This window comes from Myotis yumanensis, unplaced genomic scaffold (assembly GCF_028538775.1).
Source record: "Myotis yumanensis isolate MYYU_CA2020_CCGP unplaced genomic scaffold, mMyoYum1.0.hap1 SCAF_1, whole genome shotgun sequence".
Taxonomy (NCBI): Eukaryota; Metazoa; Chordata; class Mammalia; order Chiroptera; family Vespertilionidae; genus Myotis; species Myotis yumanensis.
In genome coordinates this window covers 614,705-637,492 of record NW_027223752.1, presented here as the reverse complement: position 1 = coordinate 637,492, position 22,788 = coordinate 614,705, and the positions used below count along the sequence as shown (strand labels likewise).

The 22,788-nt window shown below is 50.0% G+C and overlaps 1 protein-coding gene across 2 annotated transcripts in view; it reads left to right on the top strand.

Annotated features, from left to right (window-relative positions):
• The window catches only part of TECPR2 (tectonin beta-propeller repeat containing 2), a 68,602-nt gene that overhangs the window by 5,490 nt on the left and 40,324 nt on the right, over positions 1-22,788 (top strand). For both annotated transcript variants that reach the window (XM_070411591.1, XM_070411598.1), the window contains exons 3-8: positions 6,116-6,244; positions 12,733-12,864; positions 15,594-15,751; positions 18,513-18,825; positions 19,688-19,820; positions 21,674-21,991. In XM_070411591.1, coding sequence (XP_070267692.1) covers positions 6,116-6,244; positions 12,733-12,864; positions 15,594-15,751; positions 18,513-18,825; positions 19,688-19,820; positions 21,674-21,991 — 1,183 coding nt within the window. The remainder of the gene's footprint in view (positions 1-6,115; positions 6,245-12,732; positions 12,865-15,593; positions 15,752-18,512; positions 18,826-19,687; positions 19,821-21,673; positions 21,992-22,788) is intronic.

The window sequence follows — 22,788 nt, the reverse complement described above, 5'->3', positions numbered from 1 at the left end:
CTGCCCCCCCTGCACTCCTGTCCCCCCCCCCGCACTCCTGTCCCCCTGCACTCCTGCCCCCCCCGCACTCCTGTCCCCCCCCCCCGCACTCCTGTCCCCCCTGCACTCCTGTCCCCCTGCACTCCTGCCCCCCCTGCACTCCTGTCCCCCCCCGCACTCCTGCCCCCCCTGCACTCCTGTCCCCCCTGCACTCCTGGCCCCCCTGCACTCCTATGCCCCCCTGCACTGCTGTCCCCCCCGCACTCCTGTCCCCCCCGCACTGCTGTCCCCCCCCCGCACTGCTGCCCCGCCCCCTGCACTGCTGTCCCCCCTGCACGTCTCTCCCCCTCTGCACGTCTGTCCCCCGACACTCCTGTCCCCACTGCACTACTGTCCCCCCTGCACTCCTGTCCCCCCTGCACTGCTGTCCCCCCTGCACTGCTGTCCCCCCTGCACGTCTCTCCCCCTCTGCACTCCTGTCCCCTACACTCCTGTCCCCACTGCACTCCTGTCCCCCCTGCACTACTGTCCCCCCTGCACTCCTGTCCTCCCTTCACTGCTGTCCCCCCTGCACTACTGTCCCCCCTGCACTCCTGTCCTCCCTTCACTGCTGTCCCCCCTGCACTGCTGTCCCCCCTGCACTCCTGTCCCCCTGCACTGCTGTCCCCCCTGCACGTCTGTCCCCCTGCACTCCTGTCCCCACTGCACTAATGTCCCCACTGAACTCCTGCCCCCCCTGCACTGCTGTCCCCCTGCACTCCTCTTCCCGCTGCACTCCTCGCCCCCCTGCACTCCTCGCCCCCCTGCACTGCTGTCCCCCCTGCACTGCTGTCCCCCCTGCACTGCTGTCCCCCTGCACTCCTCTCCCCGCTGCACTCCTCGCCCCCCTGCACTGCTGTCCCCCCTGCACTCCTCTTCCCACTGCACTCCTCGCCCCCCTGCACTCCTCGCCCCCCTGCACTGCTGTCCCCCCTGCACTGCTGTCCCCCCTGCACTGCTGTCCCCCTGCACTGCTGTCCCCCTGCACTCCTCTCCCCGCTACACTCCTTGCCCCCCTGCACTGCTGTCCCCCCTGCACGTCTCTCCCCCTCTGCACATCTGTCCCCCTGCACTGCTGTCCTCCTGCACTGCTGTCCCCCTGCAGTTTTGTCTTCTGCATGGAGGGAAAGCTGCCTGCCCGGAGCCTGAGTGGACTGCCGGCTGTCCTAATGGTGATGTGTTTGTCCGGGAAACCATTCCCAGCTCCTGTCAAATTAATTTTTAAATTTTTTGATTATTGGCTTTTATTTGAGGAAGTTAAGTTGTCACAATGAGGCAACAAGTGCCCCGAGGAAGCTGCAAAAGAGGGAAACAGGAGCTGGCCACACAGTAGATGAGGTCTGAGGGGCAGGCTCCTGACCGAGCCGGAAGGGCAGCGCCCAGGCCAGGATAAGACTAACTGTCCCCTTCCGGAAAGCAGAGAGGCTGTGACAGGAAGTGGGTGGCCTGCTGCAGCATAGGCTGTGCTCCGGCGCGGCTGGGGGCGGGGCCCTATGGGAGCCATGACCCCCTGGGCGTGCTGGCTCCAAGGCTTCAGTGGTTTCATCAGAAATGGCTCCATGCTTGTCAGGCAGCTTTTGGACTAAAACTTGCTGCCCTTGTACGTTGGCGTAGAGGAGGAATGTATGGCTCGTGCCTACAGAGCATTCTGGTTTGTTCGCCGCTTCATTCACTGTAAAATGTAATTTGGTTTAAACTTGCACTTCTTGTGCATTTGGTGATGGAGAGGCAGCCTCCCTGGGAAGCTAAGGAGATTGAGCATAGGGGCAGGGAGGCTGGGGGCCACACCTCCGTGTGTGAGGACACGGAGGCCGCGGTTCGCCCAGTCTCGGGGGGCGGGGGGTGAGTCAGGGAGGGGCACAGAGGGCTTCGGAGTTGTTCTAGATGTTCCCCTTTCCCAAGCGAGATGGGATTGCGGTGCTTGTTCTATGATAACCCTTCACGCTGCAGTGTATGGTTATGTTGTAAATGGTCTTTTCATGTGATCGTGCCACGAGGCATCCTATGGGCAGCACCGTGCTTGCCCTCCCCTGCTCTCCCCTGTGGAGTGGACCACATCCTTCCCAGACCACCTGCGCGGGTGTCGGTGCCCACACGCTGGGCGCGGCTGGTGGGTCCTGCTCCTTTTCCCAGGCCGTCAGGCCCCTGCGAGCAGCCCGGCTCTTGGTGTCCCCGCACAAGCACAGTAAACCGACAGTGAGCACTTCCTGCTGACCCCTTCACTGTCCATCTCACCGGAACCAGCAGCTCTGTGATGCGGGTGAGGCACCTCTCATTGTAGCCTGGTGTGAGAGACCAGACTCGCTTGGAGTTTAATGAAGTTAGTGCAGTGAAATTCCCATTTTTAAATAATGTGTTAACATGAAAGATTGGTTTTATGAAACAGAAATACTGCCGAAAGAGATACTAATAGTGGATTTTAGCCCTAGTGTTTGGATACCCTGCAAGGTTTTGTGCATCCTGCTTCAGTCATGAAAAGTAACCCTCAAATATTCGATCTCTTCAAATAAAATAGAGTGTTCTCAGTGTCTTTTGACTTTGTGTCGCATGGTAATGACCTGACCTCATCCTCTCCTGCTGTGGGGTCGTTGTCGGTAGGCACTCAGTCCGCCACATGCGCGTTCTGAGACCACGGCCAGGGACAGTGCTGCCGGGACCTAGGCGGGCCGACCTCATGCCTGGAACAAAGCTCCCCTCTGACAGGTGCTTTGGGGTGGATGTTCCCGGAGTTGACTCTTCTTCAGGGGCCTGTTCCCTGTGGCCGTTCCTAATTACATGGCTGATCCGCACATCGAGATGCTGAGGGACCTGGGGGCGCAGGTGGGGTTCCGTTCACTCTGCCACGCACCTCCAGGTGCTCCTCACCTGCAAGCACTTCAGGGAAATTGCCTGGCACGGAGTTTCTTTTCAGTGGAAAGGAAGAAAAATTCAAACTCTGATGCTGAGTGGGGCAGGCTCGTGACTGCAGATTCTTAGGGAAGATTCTTTACTCACTGCCATCAGTGCCTGAGGTAAGGCCGAGTTCATTGTCAGCCTCCTTTGCCAGCAAGTCCGTTCCCCTCGTCCACCCACCTCTGAGGGCTGGATTCACAGGGGTTCCGGCTTTGGCAGGGGTTATGGGTTCCAGTCTCTACCTCATCTGACCTGAAGCCCGAGGTTCTGGTGCCAGCCAGGTAGTCCAGGGAAGCCTGCAGCTTCAGGGCTGGCTTCTGTCCTGGTTTGGCAATATTCTCTTTGATTTTGGCTCCTGTAAATGTTTTTACTTTTTAGAGATCAGCTATGAATTTAGAAGGATGTTTTTATGTATCTTACTCAGCATTTCTAGATATTTAGAGAGAAATGTTTTTTGGAATAGCTAGATGATACGATCAAAAGTTGAAGCCTCATATTTTGTTTCTATGTGAAGTGTAGTTAAATGTGGATAATCTGATTCTTGGGATGTTTTGGTTATTAAGTCAAGAACTGTAACACTTATTAATGTCTAGAGGCCCGGTGCACAAAATTCATGCACAGGTAGGGTCCCTCGGCCTGGCCGGTGATCAGGGCCAATCAGGTTCCCTGCCTCCCGCCTCCCCGCCTCCTCCTTCCCTCGCTCCCTCAGCACCTGCCACTGCTGCTGGTCGCCCACTGTGTTCTGTGCCTCCCATGGTGGTCAGCACACGTCATAGCACTCGATCAAACTCTGAGGGGACACTTTGCATATTAACCTTTTATATATATAGAAGATTGTATTAAATAACATTAACTTAGACTTAGCACATTGGTTTACTAGAGCAGGTATCTGAGCATCACACACAGATATTCAGGCTTCCAGCCCAAAGGTATGACGAGTTTTATTTTGAAACCTTTTGGAAAAATTACACACTGTTGTAAATTTATGCTAAGACATGGTAAGATTTCCAGTAAATAATTTTGATTCCTGATGGGGTGGTTTTATTTCTTATTTTTCTTATTTTTATTTTAAAGAGAGGGAGAGGAAGAGAGAGAGAGAGAGAAAGAGAAACATCCATCAGTTGCCTCTCATACCCGCCCCGTCCTGGAAGTGAACCTGCAACCTTTTGGTGTACAGGACGACACTCCAACCAGCTGAACCACACTGGCCAGGGCTGGTGGCGCTTTTTATAATCACAAACTCCCAGGGAAAATAGCCCCTTTCCAGCATCCTGCTACCACGTCAAGACTGTCATGTCTATGAAAGCAGCCCAGTGCTCATCAGTAGGTGAGTGGAGAACACAGCTGTGATACATTTCCACAATGGAATACTACTCAGGTATGAAAAGGAAGAAATATTATCCTTTGCACAGCATTGATGGCCCTGGAGAGCATGATGCTAAGTGAAATTAGCCAGTCAGAGAAAGACAAGTACCTTATGATTTCACTCATTTGTGGAATTCAGTGAACAAACTGAACTAACAACCAAAATAGAGAATTTAAAAAATCTATTACATTTATGATTGGTGTTTTTATAAAAAACACATTGAATCATATCTTTATATTGTTCTGCTATTTGCTTTTTTTTTCATGTAACATATATATAAATAAGGATCTACTTCATATTTTTAGTACATGAATTGTATTCTCTAAGTGCCTCTCAAACCAATTTTCTGTTTTTAATTTCCAAACCATTATTGATTGATAGTTTTGTAAATTACAGTGAATTACTAGGAAGATGGAAAAAATAACCATAATGTCTAAAACATTGGTGCTCGTCCTGTCACTTTCTCCCCTCGAAGCAGCACCAACGGATTCTGCTAATGGAACCTCAGTCATGTCACCTGCATTCCAGGTGGTCAGGTCCTTCCCTCGCTTCCTTCCACGAGCCTCCAGCCTTGGCTGCCGGGCCTGTGGACTCGCTTGCAGAGAAAGCCCAGGCGAGGCGAGCAGGGCCTCCAGGAGGCACCCCAAGGCCACAGGGCCTTTGACAAGCCCTTGACCTTCCGGGCAGTGAGGACAGCACCTACCCACGTGGTAGTTTGAGGACTGTAGGCGGCAACACTGCATGTGCTTCACCAGCTGGGACACGCTCAGCCCACAAGAGACCTGTGCGGTTCTCACTGCTGCTGCTGTCACTCAGCGGGTGTGGAGAGGGTCTCCTGTCTTCACCAAGGGCACTGCCTCCGCCCATTCAGTTTGCCCTTCTCGGGGTGGCATATACTACCTCCAGCCTGAGGCTCTCCACTGGTCTTCCTGACTGGCCCTCCCCCTCTGCACCCCACTCCGAATCCCCTCTGACTGACGCATTGGCAAAATCAGGACTTTTCGAGGGCTCCTCCTTTCTTGCCTTCAGTTTCCAACCCAAACCCGCACCCTGTGCCACGAAGGTATTGATAGCCCAGGACCCCTGAAAGCCCTGAAGGGCCAGAGGAACGTGAGCTGAGCTTAGTCATTAGCTTCCCCACTGCCTGTGGGCGGCGTTGCATGTTGCACAGCAAAGCTTTAAGGGTGACCTCGACCTACTTTAGCTTATGTTACCATAGCACCCGGCTCAGTACCGTTTGACCGGCTGACCACCACCTAAATCACCACGGTGGGGTCACAGTGGCACACTGGGGATCTCGCCATGGCAGCAAGGTCAAAACCGGTGTCCCTTTCTGAATGAATGGTCTCAGGATGAAGATGATCACTTACGTGGACAGGAAGCCTGTGTCAGCGCAGGAGACACGTGCTCCTTAGTAACCATTGTGGTACTGATCTAAGAACCAGAACACACCAGAAGTCATTTCTAAAGCTCCTGCGGAGGTGCTTTCTCACCGACTGGGCCCCCGCAGTGTAAGAGACTGGGCCACGCAGAGAAGCAGAGCTCGGCCTGGGCGGCTCTTCTTGTCCTGACACCTGACCCCCGTCCGGGTGGAGACCTCTCAGCATGCTACACTTGGGTGATCAGCATTTCCTTCATCAGAAATGTAGTTTTTCATGTTGTCATTTCAATGATTACAAACCTGAAATGGGAAGGAGGGTTTAGCAGGTTCCGTCATCTCCCTGCACCGTGTGCCCTTTCCCAGGGGTAGAAGAGCTGCTGCCTGTGCGGGGTCCCCTCCGCCGGGATGTTCTCCGGAAAGCCGCCTGCTGACAGGTGTTTGCATGTTTCCTCTTTCAGGGGAAAACGGAAGCCATCACGGTGGTGAAGCTGCTGAGCTGCTTTGATGACCTGGTGGCCGCAGGCACAGCCTCCGGGCGCGTCGCCGTCTTCCAGCTGGTGTCCTTGCTGCCCGGGAGGAACAAGCAGGTGAGCCAACACAGTTCGGCGTCTCTGACCGTCTTGGCAAATCCCCGGGGTTTTAAATGAAAATCCTCATCTGCCTAGACAGCGATGGCCAGGAAAGCTCACACTGCGTTCTTGGTCATCGGGTAGCATTTTTGTTCTGGTAGGACACTTGGCAAAAAGCACATGTGGTGATTTAAATTCCACTGGGTAATCTCTGGCTGTCCTCTGGGTTTTGAAGGTACATAGGTGTGCCGTGCCAGCACTGCCATGGGTGAACCTGAGGGGGGCGGTGAAGGATCAGAAAAGACAAAGAGAATACAGCTGGAGTAGGTGGATCTCTGACACAGAGAGACCCAGCCTGCAAGCCGAAGCTTTATTTTATAGTCAGAGCACACAAAGCAAAACAAGGCAAGTGGTCAACATGTTTACAATGCTCTTGTGAGTTTCACCTTGTTTTAGCAGCACTTGCTGCACCTCCCACAGCCCATTAGCTACTTAGGAAGGAACGAGGGAGGACTATAAGGTCAAGCTGAATTATGCTAGGAGGGCTCTGCCCACCAAGCTGGGACTTGTTTGTGGCCCTGCCACAGGTCAGTCCGAGGCTTGGCCCAATAGCCGCTCCCTACATCTCCCCATTTTATTGTTTTTAACCTACTATAATATCCATAAAAGTAAAACTTGAATATCAAGAACAAAACTCTGGCTATTAAAAAAATAACAAAACAATGCCAATGCAAAAACCAAACTACAGACATGTTAACATTTTCAGCTATAAAATGAAAGTTATCTACTCAGAGTCCTCGGACTTGGCTGTGTAAGGCTTTACAGAAGACTTGCAGCTAACCAATGCTAGCATAGCCAGAAACATGGTTGAGCAAGTAGCTTCCACTTCTTGCTTTTCTACTGTCTGCTGGACTTCAGTCATTAACTTCTTCAGCTGACCCCATGTTGGCACCTCGGTGCCTTGTGTATCCACATCGCAATTCTCAGTCTTTTGAACGTAGAGACAAGAAGCTTCTCTGGGTCCCCTGAGCCTCCTCCAGCCGCCAGTGCCGCTTCTCCATCTCCTCTGTCTCGTTCTCCTCCCATTCCTTCAGGGTGTTGCTTGGGGCTACTGCTATCTGTGCCTGGAGTAGTCATTTATTTGCAGCCACAGATACAGGTTGAGGCTCCCGGTGCAAGGTCCTAATTCATTTGTTCAGTCCTTCTCCGTGGATTCATGTCAGAGTTTGATGTTTCTTACAGGAATCCACAGGGGCTTGGAGGAGTTTTCTGGAAATACACCAGCATATCCTCCACCGAAGGTTAACAAGGGGTCGGGACCCTTCCATAAACCAGACTCAGGATCTTTCCATTTAACCAAACCATTTTCCTTTGGTTTATTCTGACACCAGTGTAATTCCATAGGTGTCTTGCCATCAGCGTTTACAAGTGAAAAAATTTAAAGTTACTAAGGTTTGGTGTAGTTTACTTACAGGAGATTTCACCACTGTTCCCCCTTTTTGTTTTTCAAGTTGGGATTTTAGCCACTGATGTTGGCGTTCTGTAATTGCCTGTCCTTGGGAATTGTATGGTAGTCCTGTAATGTGTTGAATTTTCTATTTTTTACAGAATTGTTGGAAATGACAGCTTGTGTCACTGAGTCATTTTAATCGAGCAGTCTCAGTTCTGTTTACCAGGCCAGCAGCATAGGCAGAATCAGAAATAATATTAAGAGGCTCTTGGAAATCCTGCAATGCAGCCTTGACAGCTTCTAATTCAATTCTTTGCACAGAAGTATGACTGGTCTGCATGACTCGGTCTGAATTCATTGCATGATAAGCCACTTTACCATTAGATGAACCATCAGTAAAATAGTTAATGCTCTAGGACTAGGAATAGGTTCCTGCCTAGTATTTTTTGGTATAATAATAGGGGTGTAATATAAAAACTGTAGTAACTTATATTTTAGTAGGTGACAACTGATTTCCCCTGAATATTCACTTATTTCAATTTGCCAGTTTAAATCAGCCTGAAATAAGGTTTATCTTTTAACTTCATTTGTCCTTGGGTGTGGACAGTAAATCACACTAATTGGATTTCTGCTATCAGTCTTTTTGAGTATATAGACATAAGCTTTGTTTAAGGAGGCAAAATGCAAATTACTTACTTTTAAGTGTCCTTGGTTTAGGTAAGATAGGATTTACCAGATGGCCCCAAAACGATTGGCATTTATATTTTTTCGATAGTTGCAAACTGCTGTTACATGCGCGCCACAAAATTAGAGATTTTTAGATAAGGTCTTAACTAATATCCTCTAATAATTTCTAAAAGTCATATAAGGTCTTGAGGCAATCCTTTCATATTTCTTACCTTTTGAGGCCTAATACATTGATTTTTAAGTACAGTTCCTAGGTATTTGAAGGGCATTTCCCACTGTATTTAGAGCAATCTCTAAGCCACATTTAAACAGTTTCTTTTAAAAACTTTTACTTTCTTTTAAACAGACCAACCAACTTGGTTGCTTTTCAGAAAAACAAGTAGGAGAGAAACATGCTGGACAATACTGCAATGCATGCATCTCAAGTAAAAGTAACTTTCTTTTTACTTATGGTGTCTCATTAATGGTGAGATTTAATGCCTGAATAATAACTTTTAGTTTACTTTGTAAATAGTAGCGGAACAGATTTTAAAATTTCTTCTTTTTAAGCTTAAATTTACTTTTAAACTGTATTTTTTTTGGCTAGTGCTTATTTGCATATGTATGCAAATTTTACTATGAACTTTGTTAGAACCAATTGCTTATAAAATATTGGCTTCTTATATACCTGAGTTTATGTAAGACTTTGATTATATTCTGAAAAGCCAACGAAGTATTCAGCAACCTTGTCCTGCCAAGCTCAGAGGTTGAAACCTTTATAACACTTAAACTATGTATATAAATAGAACACAGTTATTAATTTTTATTTGATAAAGCTTCCCACATGATTTCGATTATATTAGATCGGCCTAATTTAGTTTAAAAATATTTCTTTTAAGAAGAGAGAATAGCCGAAACCAGTTTGGCTCAGTGGATAGAGCGTCGGCCTGTGGACTGAAAGGTCCCAGGTTCGATTCCGGTCAAGGGCATGTACCTGGGTTGCGGGCACATCCCCAGTAGGAGATGTGCAAGAGGCAGCTGATCGATGTTTCTCTCTCATCGATGTTTCTAACTCTCTATCTCTCTCCCTTCCTCTCTGTAAAAAAGCAATAAAATATATTAAAAAAAAAAAAAAAAGAAGAGAGAATAAATCCTTGACTCATTCCAGGGCCCTTGAAATGTCCCAAAGCTATCTCTCGGTTAAAGTCTTAAAATTTAACTTGGAAAGATTATCAGATATACATAACCCAAAGATTGTATTATACACTTTTTATAATTGTTTTTAAAAGATACCAATTAAATTTAAACTGGTTTTAATATTAAAAATTTGGTTTAGACCATAGAATTAATCCTCTTTTTCAATCAGGCCAATAAAATATTATATCCTATGTTGAAATTTTACCACATGTACTACAATATATTTTGAACTACTAATTTCTCCAGAGAAAACACAAGAATTATTTTTCTTAAAAATGAATTTCTATACTTTATGCATTTCATTATTACAACCATATTAATTTCTCCCAACTTAATTAAACTTTTAACTTTTAGAAGCCTCAAATTTTAGGTGGCAAGTTAAATACTTAGCATTTCTCAGATTAGTAATATATTTATATTTTTAAGGATATATTTCAAATAAAATACAAGACATATTCAATTGATAGATTCAAATCTATCCTCTAGAATTTTCATACGAGGAAACTCAGATTAATATTTCAGTATTCTGTTATTTCAAAATACCTAGATATTTAATATTTTTTATTTAATTCAGCAAACTCCGAAGTTTTAAGTTACCAGAGACTTTGAAAACTGTTTAGTCATATATAATTACCACTGAGAAAGCTTTACCATATACCTTTCATTTTAGTTATGTATATTTTGCCTTAACAACTTTGAGATTTTAAAGCCAATTATTATTACCCAAGGCATTTTCTTTGGCAAATTCTGTAACAGAGATGACTTACTGACTTTGAGTGGCTTTAATGTTAAAGTATTATTTTATTTTATTTTCCTTTATAAAAACAGGAGTGCCCCTGGGACCTGTGAGGCAACCTTGGAATGAGGCCACCAAAATCGGGTGGGGTGCACCTTGTCTTAAGCTAGCCTTTTTCTCTTCATGGATATAGAAATCCCAGACGCATCCCTAAATTGTGAGAAATGTCTCATCCAAATTTCAAATGACGAACTGGGAAATAAAAACATGGCGAAAACGAGACTTTTAATAACACTCCCGAGAGTGGGTGTCCATTTTACAGGATCACCAAAGACCTAGTAATTATGGCTGGGGCCTTTTTTAGTTACCTCCCTTTGTCTAGAGCAGTGGTTCTCAACCTGTGGGTCGCGACCCCTTTGGGGGTCAAACGACCCTTTCACAGGGGTCGCCTAAGAAAACACACATATAATTACATATTGTTTTTGTGCTATGCTTTAATTATGTTCAATTTGTAACAATGAAAATACATCCTGCATATCAGATATTTACATGACGATTCATAACAGTAGCAAAATTACAGTTATGAAGTAGCAACGAAAATAATTTCATGGTTGGGGGTCACCACAACATGAGGAACTGTATTAAAGGGTTGTGCATCAGGAAGGTTGAGAACCACTGGTCTAGAGAATTTTCCTAGAACCTGTGTTATGGGCCACACGTATCGCTCATATTCTCTCTCCCCACCCCCACATCCTGTTTGCTCTGGGGAAATTTAGTAATGGCCTGGCACCTACTGTTTCTTTTCTGTGAAGTTAAAGGCATGCTTAATAGACTAACAATAAACAAATTAAACCAAACAAAAAAAACAGATAAAACAATAATAGACAATCGTACATAACACAGACAAAACTTAATAAATCAGAGCTCTTTTCCTGGATCTTTCCGATGCTTTACATTGCCTGGGACTTACAGCCAGAATTCGGCCTAGACCTCAGCCTGTTGTTCACAGATCTCACCCAATCCTGCTCTCCACAGCACTGACTGGTGTCTAGAGTTGTTTTAGCTAAAACCTGCCCGTTTCGAGGCATCAGGTGGTGATTGTCAGAGCGTCAGAGCCTCTGTGAACCGACTGTTAGCCCCTTGTCTCCAGCTGGGGAGCCTCCCCCACCAGAGGCGGAGGGTCCGGGGCCTTAGGTGTGACAGACTGTTGATCCCCAATACGAAGTGGGCATAATGCAGTCAAACAAGAGCCCGCATAGTTAAAGATGACAAGGGCACTCGTTTTCCTTGAGCCTGATTTAAGAGAGGATCTTTTTTTTTTGCTAAAAGTATTACAAAGGGTATTACGTAAGTGTCCTTTTTTCCCCCAGCCCTTGACAAACCCCTGCCCTCCCTTACCCCCCAGTGTCTTATGTCCATTAGTTATGCTTATATGGATGCACACAAGTCCTTCGGTTGATCTCTTGCTCCCCTCCCTCCTGTCCCCCAACCCTCCCTGGCCTTCCCACTGCAGTTTGACAATCAGTTTGAGGCAGCTCTGCCAAGAGAGGACCTTTTGACACCTTAATTCCTTTATCCTTGAGCATGCATGCTAAAAATTTACAATGATGTTTTTGCCTTTTACTCGAATTCTGCCCCATTATAACCTGGCTGAAATCTAAACATTCCTTTTTCACTTCATTTTTTGCTTAGGCAACTCTTCTTCTCCAGATTCCTATTCGGGTGCCAGATGCCGCGTTCAGAACGGCTAGGGTTCAGGATCTGCTCTTTCTTTGTAGTCCTCAGATTTGGACAGTCTTAATTTAAGAAATTTAAAATTGCTTCATTGAGCATTGTTTTAGAGGTCCCTTTCCTGAGATCCTCAATTTCCCACATTTTACACCTAGCTGCTACCAAACCTCACTCCCTACCCTACTTTTGCTTTCTGCACGTGCCTCACGGGAGCATCCTTGCACCTGACAACTGCAGTTCCTCCAAACTCAGGTCCCTGTTCGGGCGCCATATGTGCCGCGCCAGCACTGCCATGGGTGAACCTGAGGGGGGCGGTGAAGGATCAGAAAAGACAAAGAGAATACAGCTGGAGTAGGTGGATCTCTGACACAGAGAGACCCAGCCTGCAAGCCGAAGCTTTATTTTATAGTCAGAGCACACAAAGCAAAACAAGGCAAGTGGTCAACATGTTTACAATGCTCTTGTGAGTTTCACCTTGTTTTGGCAGCACTTGCTGCACCTCCCACAGCCCATTAGCTACTTAGGAGGGCTGTGCCCTCCAAGCTGGGACTTGTTTGTGGTCCTGCCACAGGTCAATCTGAAGCTTGACCCTATAGCCGCTCCCTACACATAGGCAAATGGGACCCAGCTCCCCCATAAATGGGATGGTTCTGTCCACCTTGTCCCCAAAGCTCCACCCCCGTGCTTATCCTTCCTCTCTTGTGTGACTGTGACCGTTTCTTCTAGCTCCGGAGATTTGATGTCGCTGGGATTCACAAAAACAGCATCACAGCCCTGGCATGGAGCCCCAACGGGATGAAACTGTTCTCTGGAGACGACAGAGGGAGAATTGTCTATTCCTCTCTGGACCTAGACCAGGTAAAATTATGTTCAGAAGCACCGCTGGCTTGGTGTTTGGGGAAATGATGTTCATCATTGCATTTTTAGTTAGTCAGCGTGTGTTCTCCATCATCATCCTGTTATCTCAATTGTTAGTAACATTTTCTTTCAAGGACTTTTTTAATGTTTCATGAGCCTCTCCTTCGTGATGAAAGAGCCATGGCCTTTATTTGTACTGGAACGTCCACTTTTTCATTCTCTTGTCTCTTCTACTAAGAAAAGAAGCCACTGTTGTTCCTAATTCCTTGAGGGTTTGTAGGAACGAGGTGACGCCCTCCCTAATCAGCTGGACAGAGGTCAGCGCTTCCAGTGGCGCACAACTCACCCCTTACCCAGCCCTGCCGCTGTGAGATGACCAGGTCCAGCCCCACCCTCACGTTTCTTACTTCATTTAACCCTCCACGAGTCCCCTGAGCTGTGTTTTCACCCCAGTCAGTGGAGGAAACCACTCCAAGAGCCACAGTCAGCAGGGCGGGACCACAGGCTAACTCCTGGCAGAGCTCAACTGCAGACTGAGCTCCGCCGCCAGCCCGCCTTTCCCCCTGCACATTGGCCTCGGCCCTGCCTGCCCGGCTGGTCTGCCCTCCGAGGCGGCACGGCCCTTCCATTTTCTTATTTGTAGCCTTCACGCCGAGCGTGGGGTAGGAATTCAGCAACTATTAGCTGAGTGGCTCTGTCCCTCGGACCCAAGACTGACTGCTGATTGGTACTCTCCAGCAGTAGCTCAAACTGTCTGGTCTCAGGACCCCTTCACACTCCTAAAGTGGGACCCAAAGTGCTGTTTTCTGTACGAGTTCTACCTGCTCAGTGCACCCTGTTAGAAATCATACCCGAGAAAGTAAAAAATATTTATTAAATTTATTTTTAATAATAATAAACCTGTTATATGTTAACATAAATAACATTTTTATGAAAATAACTATTCTCAAAACAAGTAGAAAGAGTGGCATTGCTTTACATGCTTGCGAGTCTCTTTCATACCTGGCTTGGGGAAGACGGCCCGCAGTCTGTCGCAATTACGTTGTTTTGCTTGGAAGACATAAGGAAACTCCAGCCTGTGGTTAGAAACGGAGGAGTGTTTTAATAGCCTTTCCAGAGAATTGTGGGTATTCTTCTTTAGTTCTGTCACAAACTGACTAATGGCAGTGTCCTGGGAGGTTAGTTACAGTATGGAACTGAAGCCGTGGGGTGAATTTTTTGTGCTCTGTTACCATAAAATCCACTGGTCCGTCTTGCAGTCAGAATGGCTCTTTGATCCACATGCGATTTTGTAACGTGCACAGGTCACTTAGAACATATTGAGCCCTTGAGCGAGGCCGATCTTCCAAGTGTTGACACATTTGATTATGTAATACGGAGGAGAGCGCTTTGTTAGTGTCGCCATTCTGATCAGAAAAGCCTGACACCCTAGTGTGGCCTATCGCAGGCTGCACTGGGAGAACCACCGCTGTGCGGGAAGCTGTCCGGTGACACTGCTGAGGGTCCCCGTGTGTCCTTTCCTGCCGCCACTCGCCGCCCGACCTGTGGGTAGCGCACAGGACACTACTCATTGGGAAGCAGTGTCCTGAGCAGTCTGAGCCTTTCTTCCCCGTCTTTATTGAGGTTCTGGTGGTTGTTTTTTAAAGACTCTGTGAGATTTGCAAAAATAAAGCCATAGGAGGATGTAGGTTTTTGTAAAATGCAGTACAGTAAATTTCATTGCGTTGCAAGGTAAGTGAGAAACTAAAATGCTGCCGTTTGCATAACTGCAGGTGTGGGTGGGAAATCTGCCTAAACAGTCCTTGGAGCTTGGGGGGACGGGCCCCTGTGTCCTCATCCTGGTGACGGTACCCGGCTGGGCACTGTCACAGTTCACGGAGCTGTGTCCGGAGGGCGAATTGTCCCCTGTGACCCTGACGGGGAGTGTGAGTGCTGCTCCGCGGCCCTCGCGGCTGTGACAGCACAGCAGTACTTCGTCCCGGGGACACTGGCTCAGGAGAGGAGTGACGGATGCAGGCAGATCTCTGCCACCAAGAAGCAGAGTTTGTGTTAACAGCAAAGTGCCTTCTAGGTTTTACTTTTGTTCTTTAATACATTTAATACCATTTTAATTCTTTCTAACCTCCTGTTTTCTCTGACCTTTCAGTCCGCAGGAATAAAATGTCCCCAGAATTGCATTGAACTTGGTGGGGGGAGGGGGGCGGGAGTATAATATGAACTTAGCTGGTCGTAATCACAGTAATTTTATGGAAAGTCCCGTGTGCTCCTTTATAATAGGATAAATAATACTCGTGGTGCAACATGTTTCTGCTTAGATGTTTATGAATTTTTCTTTGAATGATCTGAGACATTTTAAAATAAATTATACAGAATTTTTAATGTTTCTTGTCAAGCTTGAGGTAGCCTGAGATAGATGTTAACATTAACTGTTTTCTCTTTAGTAAGGACTTTTCCAGATAATTTTAGGGCAATGGGTTCACACCGCATGTGACTCGAGTTAAAGCGTGCACCTTAAGGGGAACTTGGCCTAAATAAAAGTAACAGAGCGGTGCTTTCCTAGTCATGGAGGAGGTGGGGTGCTGGGGCCCCACTTGCATGGGGTAACCGGCCTGCTAGTCTCAGGGGAGGTGGGGTGCTGAGGCCCCACTTGCATGGGGTAACCGGCCTGCTAGTCTCGGGGGAGGTGGGGGGCTGGCCCCTGCATGGGGTAACTGGCCTGCCTCTGCCAGGGCGTCTGCAAGTCCCACCTGGTGCTGGAGGAGCCGTCCTCCATTGTGCAGCTGGACTACAGCCAGAAGGTGCTGCTCGTGTCCACCTTGCAGCGAAGCCTGCTCTTCCACACTGAGGAGCAGTCTGTCCGCCAGGTCGGGGCCCAGCCGAGGAAGAGGTGAGTTTCCCGGAGTGCGGCCTGCTGGTCACGGGCTGACGTTGTCCCAGGGTTCCGGTGTGCCACCTGCAAGCCCACACGGCTCTACGCCTGGGGTTCCGGAGGGTCCCCAGCCTGCCCTGGACACCTCAGCCCGGCCTCTGAGGAAGTTTTTCCCTCAGCCACTCTGCCAGGGGTGCCAGGGTCTGGGGGGGCAGGGGGGGAAGGAGGAGACGGGGAAGAGGTGAAGGATTCTAGGCTGGGATTGTCCCTCCTTTGACCTGATGCCGGAAAGAAAAAGTGACAAGAAGGATTAGGCCAAGTCCCCCTGCCTGCCTGCCATGGGAAAAGGCAGTAGCAGCCCGCGGGTGACCAGGCCCCTGGTAGGACTCTGTGCGGGGTGGGGGTGGGGGACTGAGGAGGGGTGGAGGGAGGGACAGTGGGAGAGGGTGGGTGGGAGCTGGACGAGTACCGGGAGAGGACACCCGGGCTGGGAAGGAGGAGAGGGTGGGGGTGGTGAGTGGGCAGCGGGCTGGCTTGGAAGCATGGTGGAACTGACAGGCGCTAGTGAGGGCGGGGAGGCTGGTAGTGCCGGTGCCATCAGGGAGGGCGGCTGAGGTCAGCGGGTGCAGCCAGCATTGATCTCTGTGCCCACACAGGGGGAGCTTATTCTCTGTTCTGCTTGGCAGTCCCCGCCCCCCCCTTTCTCCCCTGCTGAGCAGCCCTTCCATCAGCAGCTTGGTCTGTTCACAGCAGTGACCTCCTGCCAGCCTCTGGAAAAGGCAGATTGACCCATGGGATCACCAAGCAGAATTGATTTGACAGGAAAGGCAGGGGAAGGGGTGGCCGCCCTGCTGGAACTCCTTTGCGTCTTTAGTCCACCCAGGGCCGTGATGAGACGCGTTGCTGGTTAGAGAGGTGTCTGTGGACACCCTCAGTTAGTAACAGTCTTCGTTTGAAAGTGAATTTGACCTGTGGTACCCACCTTGGACCCTGTCCAGAGGGATGTCATTACTGAGGTGCCGAGGGGACCTAGCGAGACACGAAGGGCAGAGAAGCACCCACATACTTTATCTGTGATCCCTGGGGGCCCCCTCCGGGGATGGGTGTGCTGCGGTGCTGTGCGGTGGGGAGACACTCTGTGGGGACGTGGGCAGAGTGAGGACAGCTCCCAGCTGTGAGCGCCTGCAGCCGCGTGCATGGCAGGTGAGCGACTGTGGGGACTCGATCCTCACCTCAGCCTTGGAGATGGGAGTTATTACCCCTTTTTACAGACTAGAAAACCGAGGTCTAAAAGGGCCACACACCACGTAGCTAGGAGGTGTCGATGTAAAGCCAGTACTCTTTTTTAATTAGTTTTTAGTGATTTTCAGAGAGAGAAGAAGGGAGAGGGAGAAGGTAGAGAGAGAGAGAAACATTGATAGGCTGCCCCCTGCACGCCCCAGCTGGGAATCGAGCCTGCAACCCAGGCATGGGCCCTGAGTGGGAATCGAGCCAGTGACTTCTTGGTGTCTGGGTCAACACTCAACCACTGAGCGGCGCCGCTGGGCAAGCCAGTACTCTTTCTACTGTTCAAAACCAGAGAAATATTTTGGAGAGAGAATCAGCAGGACTTAGGGTTGATTTGAACCTCTTAACACATGAGCTGGTGAAGGCTGAGGTTCGCCAACGTGGAGCAGTGAGGACGCAGAGACTGCTGGTGGGAGTGTCGTCGGGATGGTCACTGGGAAAGTTTGAAGTGGTCTCCAGACTTCAGTTTCTCTCACTCAGCAACCCACAGTCCCGCTTCCGCCATCTCCACAAACTGGCACCTGTGTACTGGAGGTCACGTGCAAAAATGCTCCTCGCGCTGCTGTTCAGAACGGAAACAGGGAAATCATTCAAATCCCATCCACATGGGAGTATGTGAGCAAGTGTGGGGTACTGTGTGGCGGTGACGGTGAATGAGCCACAGCCTTATCCGGGAAGGACGGATCTTAGAAATGCTCCTGTGTCATGTTAAAAGCAAGGGTCAGAAGGGTGCAGAGAGCAGCGTACTGTTACACAATGGGAGACACAGTGCTCATTCAGGAATACGTGGGCTTGTGGCTCACCCATCAGTGAAAGCAAGGGCACGGGGAGCACGAACAGCCTAGCGGTCACCCTGGGAGTGGAGCAGCAGGGACTTCTCGGGGCCCGGGAGCATGAGGGAGGGCTCCTGGGTGTATGCATCATAAACAACATACCACATATATGACATGTTCTTTTGTTAGTGTTCGATATTTCATGATTTCAGAAGGGAGATTTGGTCCCTCTGACAGTTTAGAAAAACTCCCAAAGGACTGCCTGGACCCCAGACATGAAGCTCCTTCCTGGGGAGTGGGCGTGAGGCGGTGATTAGATGGAGCGGTCTCAGCCGGGGCGGCGGGCAGAATGGAGTTGCCAGCTCCTGCTTCAGTTCTCTCTCGAACGGGAGTTGTAATAGTTGCCTCGCAGGGTCGTCGGGATTAAACAAGAGCGTGCAGCTGAAGCAGTGGGTGCAGCGCCGCAGGGAACACAGGAAGCGGTGGCCTGGGAACCAGGAGGTGCGCTCATGGGTGCACCCTCCTGGGTGTCGTGAGGAGTGTGAGGAGAGACCTGTCGGCTGGGTACAGGGCTGGCTGGTTCCGTTAGCAAGAGAGACAGACAGGGGTCCTCAGAAATCTGTTTCGTTTGTTACGCTTAGCAAACATGCCTGTTGGAGTGAGCAGCAGCGGTCGCTTTCAATCAGCCGTGTCTTGTTTCTTTCTTTCTTTAATTCCAGCACCGGGAAATTTGGTGCTTGTTTTATACCAGGACTTTGTAAGCAAAGCGATCTGACCTTGTACGCATCCCGGCCAGGGCTCCGGCTGTGGAGGGCTGACGTCCAGGGGACTGTGCAAGCCACGTTTATCTTAAAAGATGCCTTTGCTGGAGGAGTCAAGCCCTTCGAGTTGTACCCGCGCCTGGACTCCTTTGACCCGGGAAGTGGCAGCTTACCCGAGAGGCACCTGGGGCTGGTTTCCTGCTTCTTCCGGGAAGGCTGGGTGCTGAGTTGGAACGAATATAGTGTTTACCTTCTAGACACTGTCAACCAGGTAGGTGGCACGGCTGCACCCCATTCTGGTGTCTCAAGGCTTATCTGGGGCTGCCTCTCAGGTGCTGGAGGGAACGGAATAGGTTCTCATGCTTTACTTGTCCCTCTGGGCCAGTCAAGGAAATCAGGTGAAGGTTTGATTATTTGTGTAGATTTGAAAAAATACTTGGTTTGCTATTCATAGTCCTGCCCCCTGCCAAGAAATGGTGGGGTTTTTTGCACTTAAGCACAAAATTAAACTTGTTCTTTGTAGTCTATTTGGGCCATGTTTCTCCTGACTGCCAGTGGCTGGGTGTGTGAATGAAGGCCAGCGTGGCAGGAACAGTAGCAGAAAATGACTCCCGCAGCCTCCCCAGGGCGGCCTGAGCCAACGGGGCTCTCTCCAGCTTCCTTTCCACCCTGTTCTCGTACCCTTGGTCCCTCTGCCCAAATGGAGACAAATCATTTTGCCATTTCTGTTTAAAAATCATGGCGATAATAGATTGTTACTATTAGAGTCAGATATAGAAACTTAAAAAAAGTTTCAGTTTCTCGTCTTATGAGCAGAGCTGTGTGAGGTCGCCAGGCAGGTCCTGCAGGGAGGAGGAGCTCCGTGTCATAGGGAGTGGGGAGCAGGTGAGGACAGGGTCCAGAGAGCGGCCAGGAGGTGGGAGCCTGCTCCTCACGCACGTGAATTTACTGGTGAGGAGTAGACTCCAAGTCAGTCCCGCTCAGTGTCACCTGACTGGGTTGGACCACCTACCAACTTCCATGAAGTTTCGTAACAAAACACAGTGGGCGTACTTGGGTCCCTACGCTGCTGGTGCGCTCGGGTCTAGTAGAGCAGTCTTGCCTGGTGTGATTTTGTTTTTGTTTCTGGACAGGCCACGATTGCTGGTTTGGAAGGATCGGGTGATATCGTGTCTGTTTCCTGCACAGAAAATGAAATATTTCTCTTAAAGGGAGATAGGAACATCATAAGGATTTCTAGCAGGCCGGAGGGACTAGCGTCCGTAGGTTTGTATTGGAAATGCAGGTACTGTGTGTGTGCAGTGGCAGTTTTTATTTATGACACTGACCATTTTGCTAAATGATTGTGGCTTTGTCTGAACAACGAAGGCATCTGGCAGGCTTCTTATGATTCTTAAAATACTCAGTGCACCACTGTCCTTGAAGCCTACCTGCTTTACGGCCTGCATCGGACAGGTCTCCGCGTGGTAGAGTTGCTCCCATGGGTCTGGAAGGTGAGAGGTCGGTGAGGGGGAGCGAGAACTCAGTGCCCACTCGACCGACCGACCGCTGATACTCTAGGCAGCATGTGGGTCTAATGCTGCAAAAGACCTAGATTTGCATAAGATTTTACAACATTTAGCCCGTCGTCTGGGACATACTTCACCTACCACAGCTCGTCCTGTAGAACTGAGTGTTGTTATCCTGTGCCTTTGACTTTTGTTTGGTATTTCACACGAGCCCAGATTCTCACGAGCAAAGGACCTTACTGTGGCTTCTCGGGCACACGTCGCAGCACTAATGCTCGGGGTGCTTAGTGAACTGGCTCCTGGTGGGAACCAGAGCGGCTAAGTGCTCAACATTCCCGATCTTACAAACCCTCAGAACAGCCGCATGGGAGGTGCCGAGTCTCAACAAGGTGCCTGAGGGGCCCAAAGACGCCACCTCTGCGCTGCGTGAGCTGAACACAGCACTTCCTGTCCCAGAGCCCCTGCATTTGTGGGGCCTCTGAGGTCACAGAGCAGTGTCACAGGGGTTCTGTTGGTCTTTTACAACAAGCCTGAAGGAAGTGCAAGACCCCTGTCCCTCCACCCACCGCCTTCCTCATCCTACTCGCCCCCCCGCCAGGGGTTGGAGTAACCGTGTCCCTCCCTTGCTCTGTATCCGCACTGTCCGGCAGGTGGCCCCTATCCACACCTGGCTGCTGAGGACTTGAGTGGCAAGTGCAACTGAGGAGCTGCCTTTTCAGTGTTTCATTTTAATTCGTCTGAACGTAAACAGCTCCATAGGTAGTGGCCTCTGTGCCGGACAGCGCAGCGCCAGACCGAGAGCTGCCGTCCATTCGCTGTGTGACCTGGCACAGGCACCACCCCACCCTGGGCTTCACGCAGCAGAGCCTGCTCTGCAGTCCCGTGAGCCCCAGGAGCCACTCTCTGCCCGACAACCCCGGGAAAGGAGTGCCGTCTGCCGGTGATGGCCGCGTCTCAGCACCTGGAATGGTGTCTGGCACGCAGTAGATCAAAGTGGCCCCCAGTCCTGTGCTGAGGGATGTGACTGGAGCCGCTCGGGCCCTGGTGACCTGCTGGTGTCGAGTGAGAGAAGGGTGGGCCCATGGAGGGGGACACTTGCCTGTTCTCTGTGCTGGGCCAGAGCCCGGGCGCTTTCCCGGCCGCTCCTCTCCCTGCCTCTGCCTGGAGCGGGCGCTGCCTGGTCTAATGAACATGGTCTTGAATGCGCTCTGGTGGACACCTGCCTTTCCTCCCTGATGTGGAGAAGTGTCACGACAGGCATGCAGATGTTTTCAAAGCCCTTGGGTACATTAACGGATATTCAGGGCCCGGGGTGGGCACAGACAGCACAGGCCCTTTTCAGACAGGCCTCTCCTCTAAATTATTCGTGAGTCAGTGAGAGGCGCTCTGTACTCCGTGGTGTTCCCTTCCTGTGGAGTTATTGACAAGACAGCTGTGGAGACTGTTTGATAGATGAGCTGCCTGGAGAACAAAAACCGTTGATTGGAATATTTTGTGCAATTCTTTGAGTTTTGTGAGTTCTCTGCATTCAGAGGCTGGTGTGTGGGATAAGTTAACATATCACGTCGACTCTTGGATACGCGGTGGTAAAACGGAACTCTTCTTTCTCAGGACGAGACAGCCTGGAGACGCCAGGATGCACAGAGCAAGTCCCCGCGCAGCACACAGAGAGGCCGCCAGGGGCCACAGTCTCGGAGCCGAGGCTCAGAGGCGCTTCCGTGGCCAGCTCCGTGGCCAGCGAGCCAAGGAGCAGGAGCAGCTCGCTCAACTCCACCGACAGCGGCTCCGGGCCCCAGGCAGCCCTGGAGCTGGGCAGGGGCAGCCAGCCCGCCTCGCAGAGGTTCAGTGTCATTAGCTCAGAAGACTTCGACCAGGAGCTCGTTGTAAAGCCTCTCAAAGTGAAGAAGAAGAGGAGGAAGAAGAAGGCAGGTACGTCTGCGTGGGGCACACGCTGATGCCTCTGCTCCCTGGGGCCTTGGGAGTGCTGCGTGCTGCGTGGGCACTCGCCCTTCACAGGACAGTCAGCAGAGAGGGTCCTCAAAACAGAGCGTTCCTCCCCCAGAGGAGGCGCGCTGCCAAGTTCTGCCCTTGACCCGCGGGAAGCATCGCCATGAGGGTTAAATAGGAGCGCCCACCTGTGTGCGGGGCGCCCTGCCTCCCGGCAGGGTTCTGTGCTCCTTGGTCTTGAAATAAAAGTCTGGCTTACTCGTGTCTACCGCTTACTAGACAGAGACGTTGGGAACCTCACTGGAGGGCATGAGACGAGAGTGACCCCGTGTCCAGGTGGATCATTCCTGTTGACCGCCGGGTGTGTTTGCTACCAGACACGGGGTTTACGTGGAATATCTTCAACTTCAGACTCCTCTTAGCTAAAGACATTGCAGTATTGAAGGGAATTTTACCAGATTCCTGCGCATTTTCATAACTTCTAGAAGTTGGTCTGTGGTTCATTTGTTCTTTTATTTTTCTGAGTTACATGTCTTTTTTTTTTAATATATTTTTATTGATTTTTTACAGAGAGTAAGGAGAGGGATAGAGAGTTAGACACATCGATCAGCTGCCTCCTGCACACTCCCTACTGGGTATGTGCCTGCAAGCAAGGTACATGCCCTTGACCAGACTCAAACCTGGGACCCTTCAGTCCGCAGGCTGACGCTCTATCCACAGAGCCAAACCAGTTAGGGCGAGTTACATGTCTTGAGGGAAGCCTCAGAGCCCATGGCATG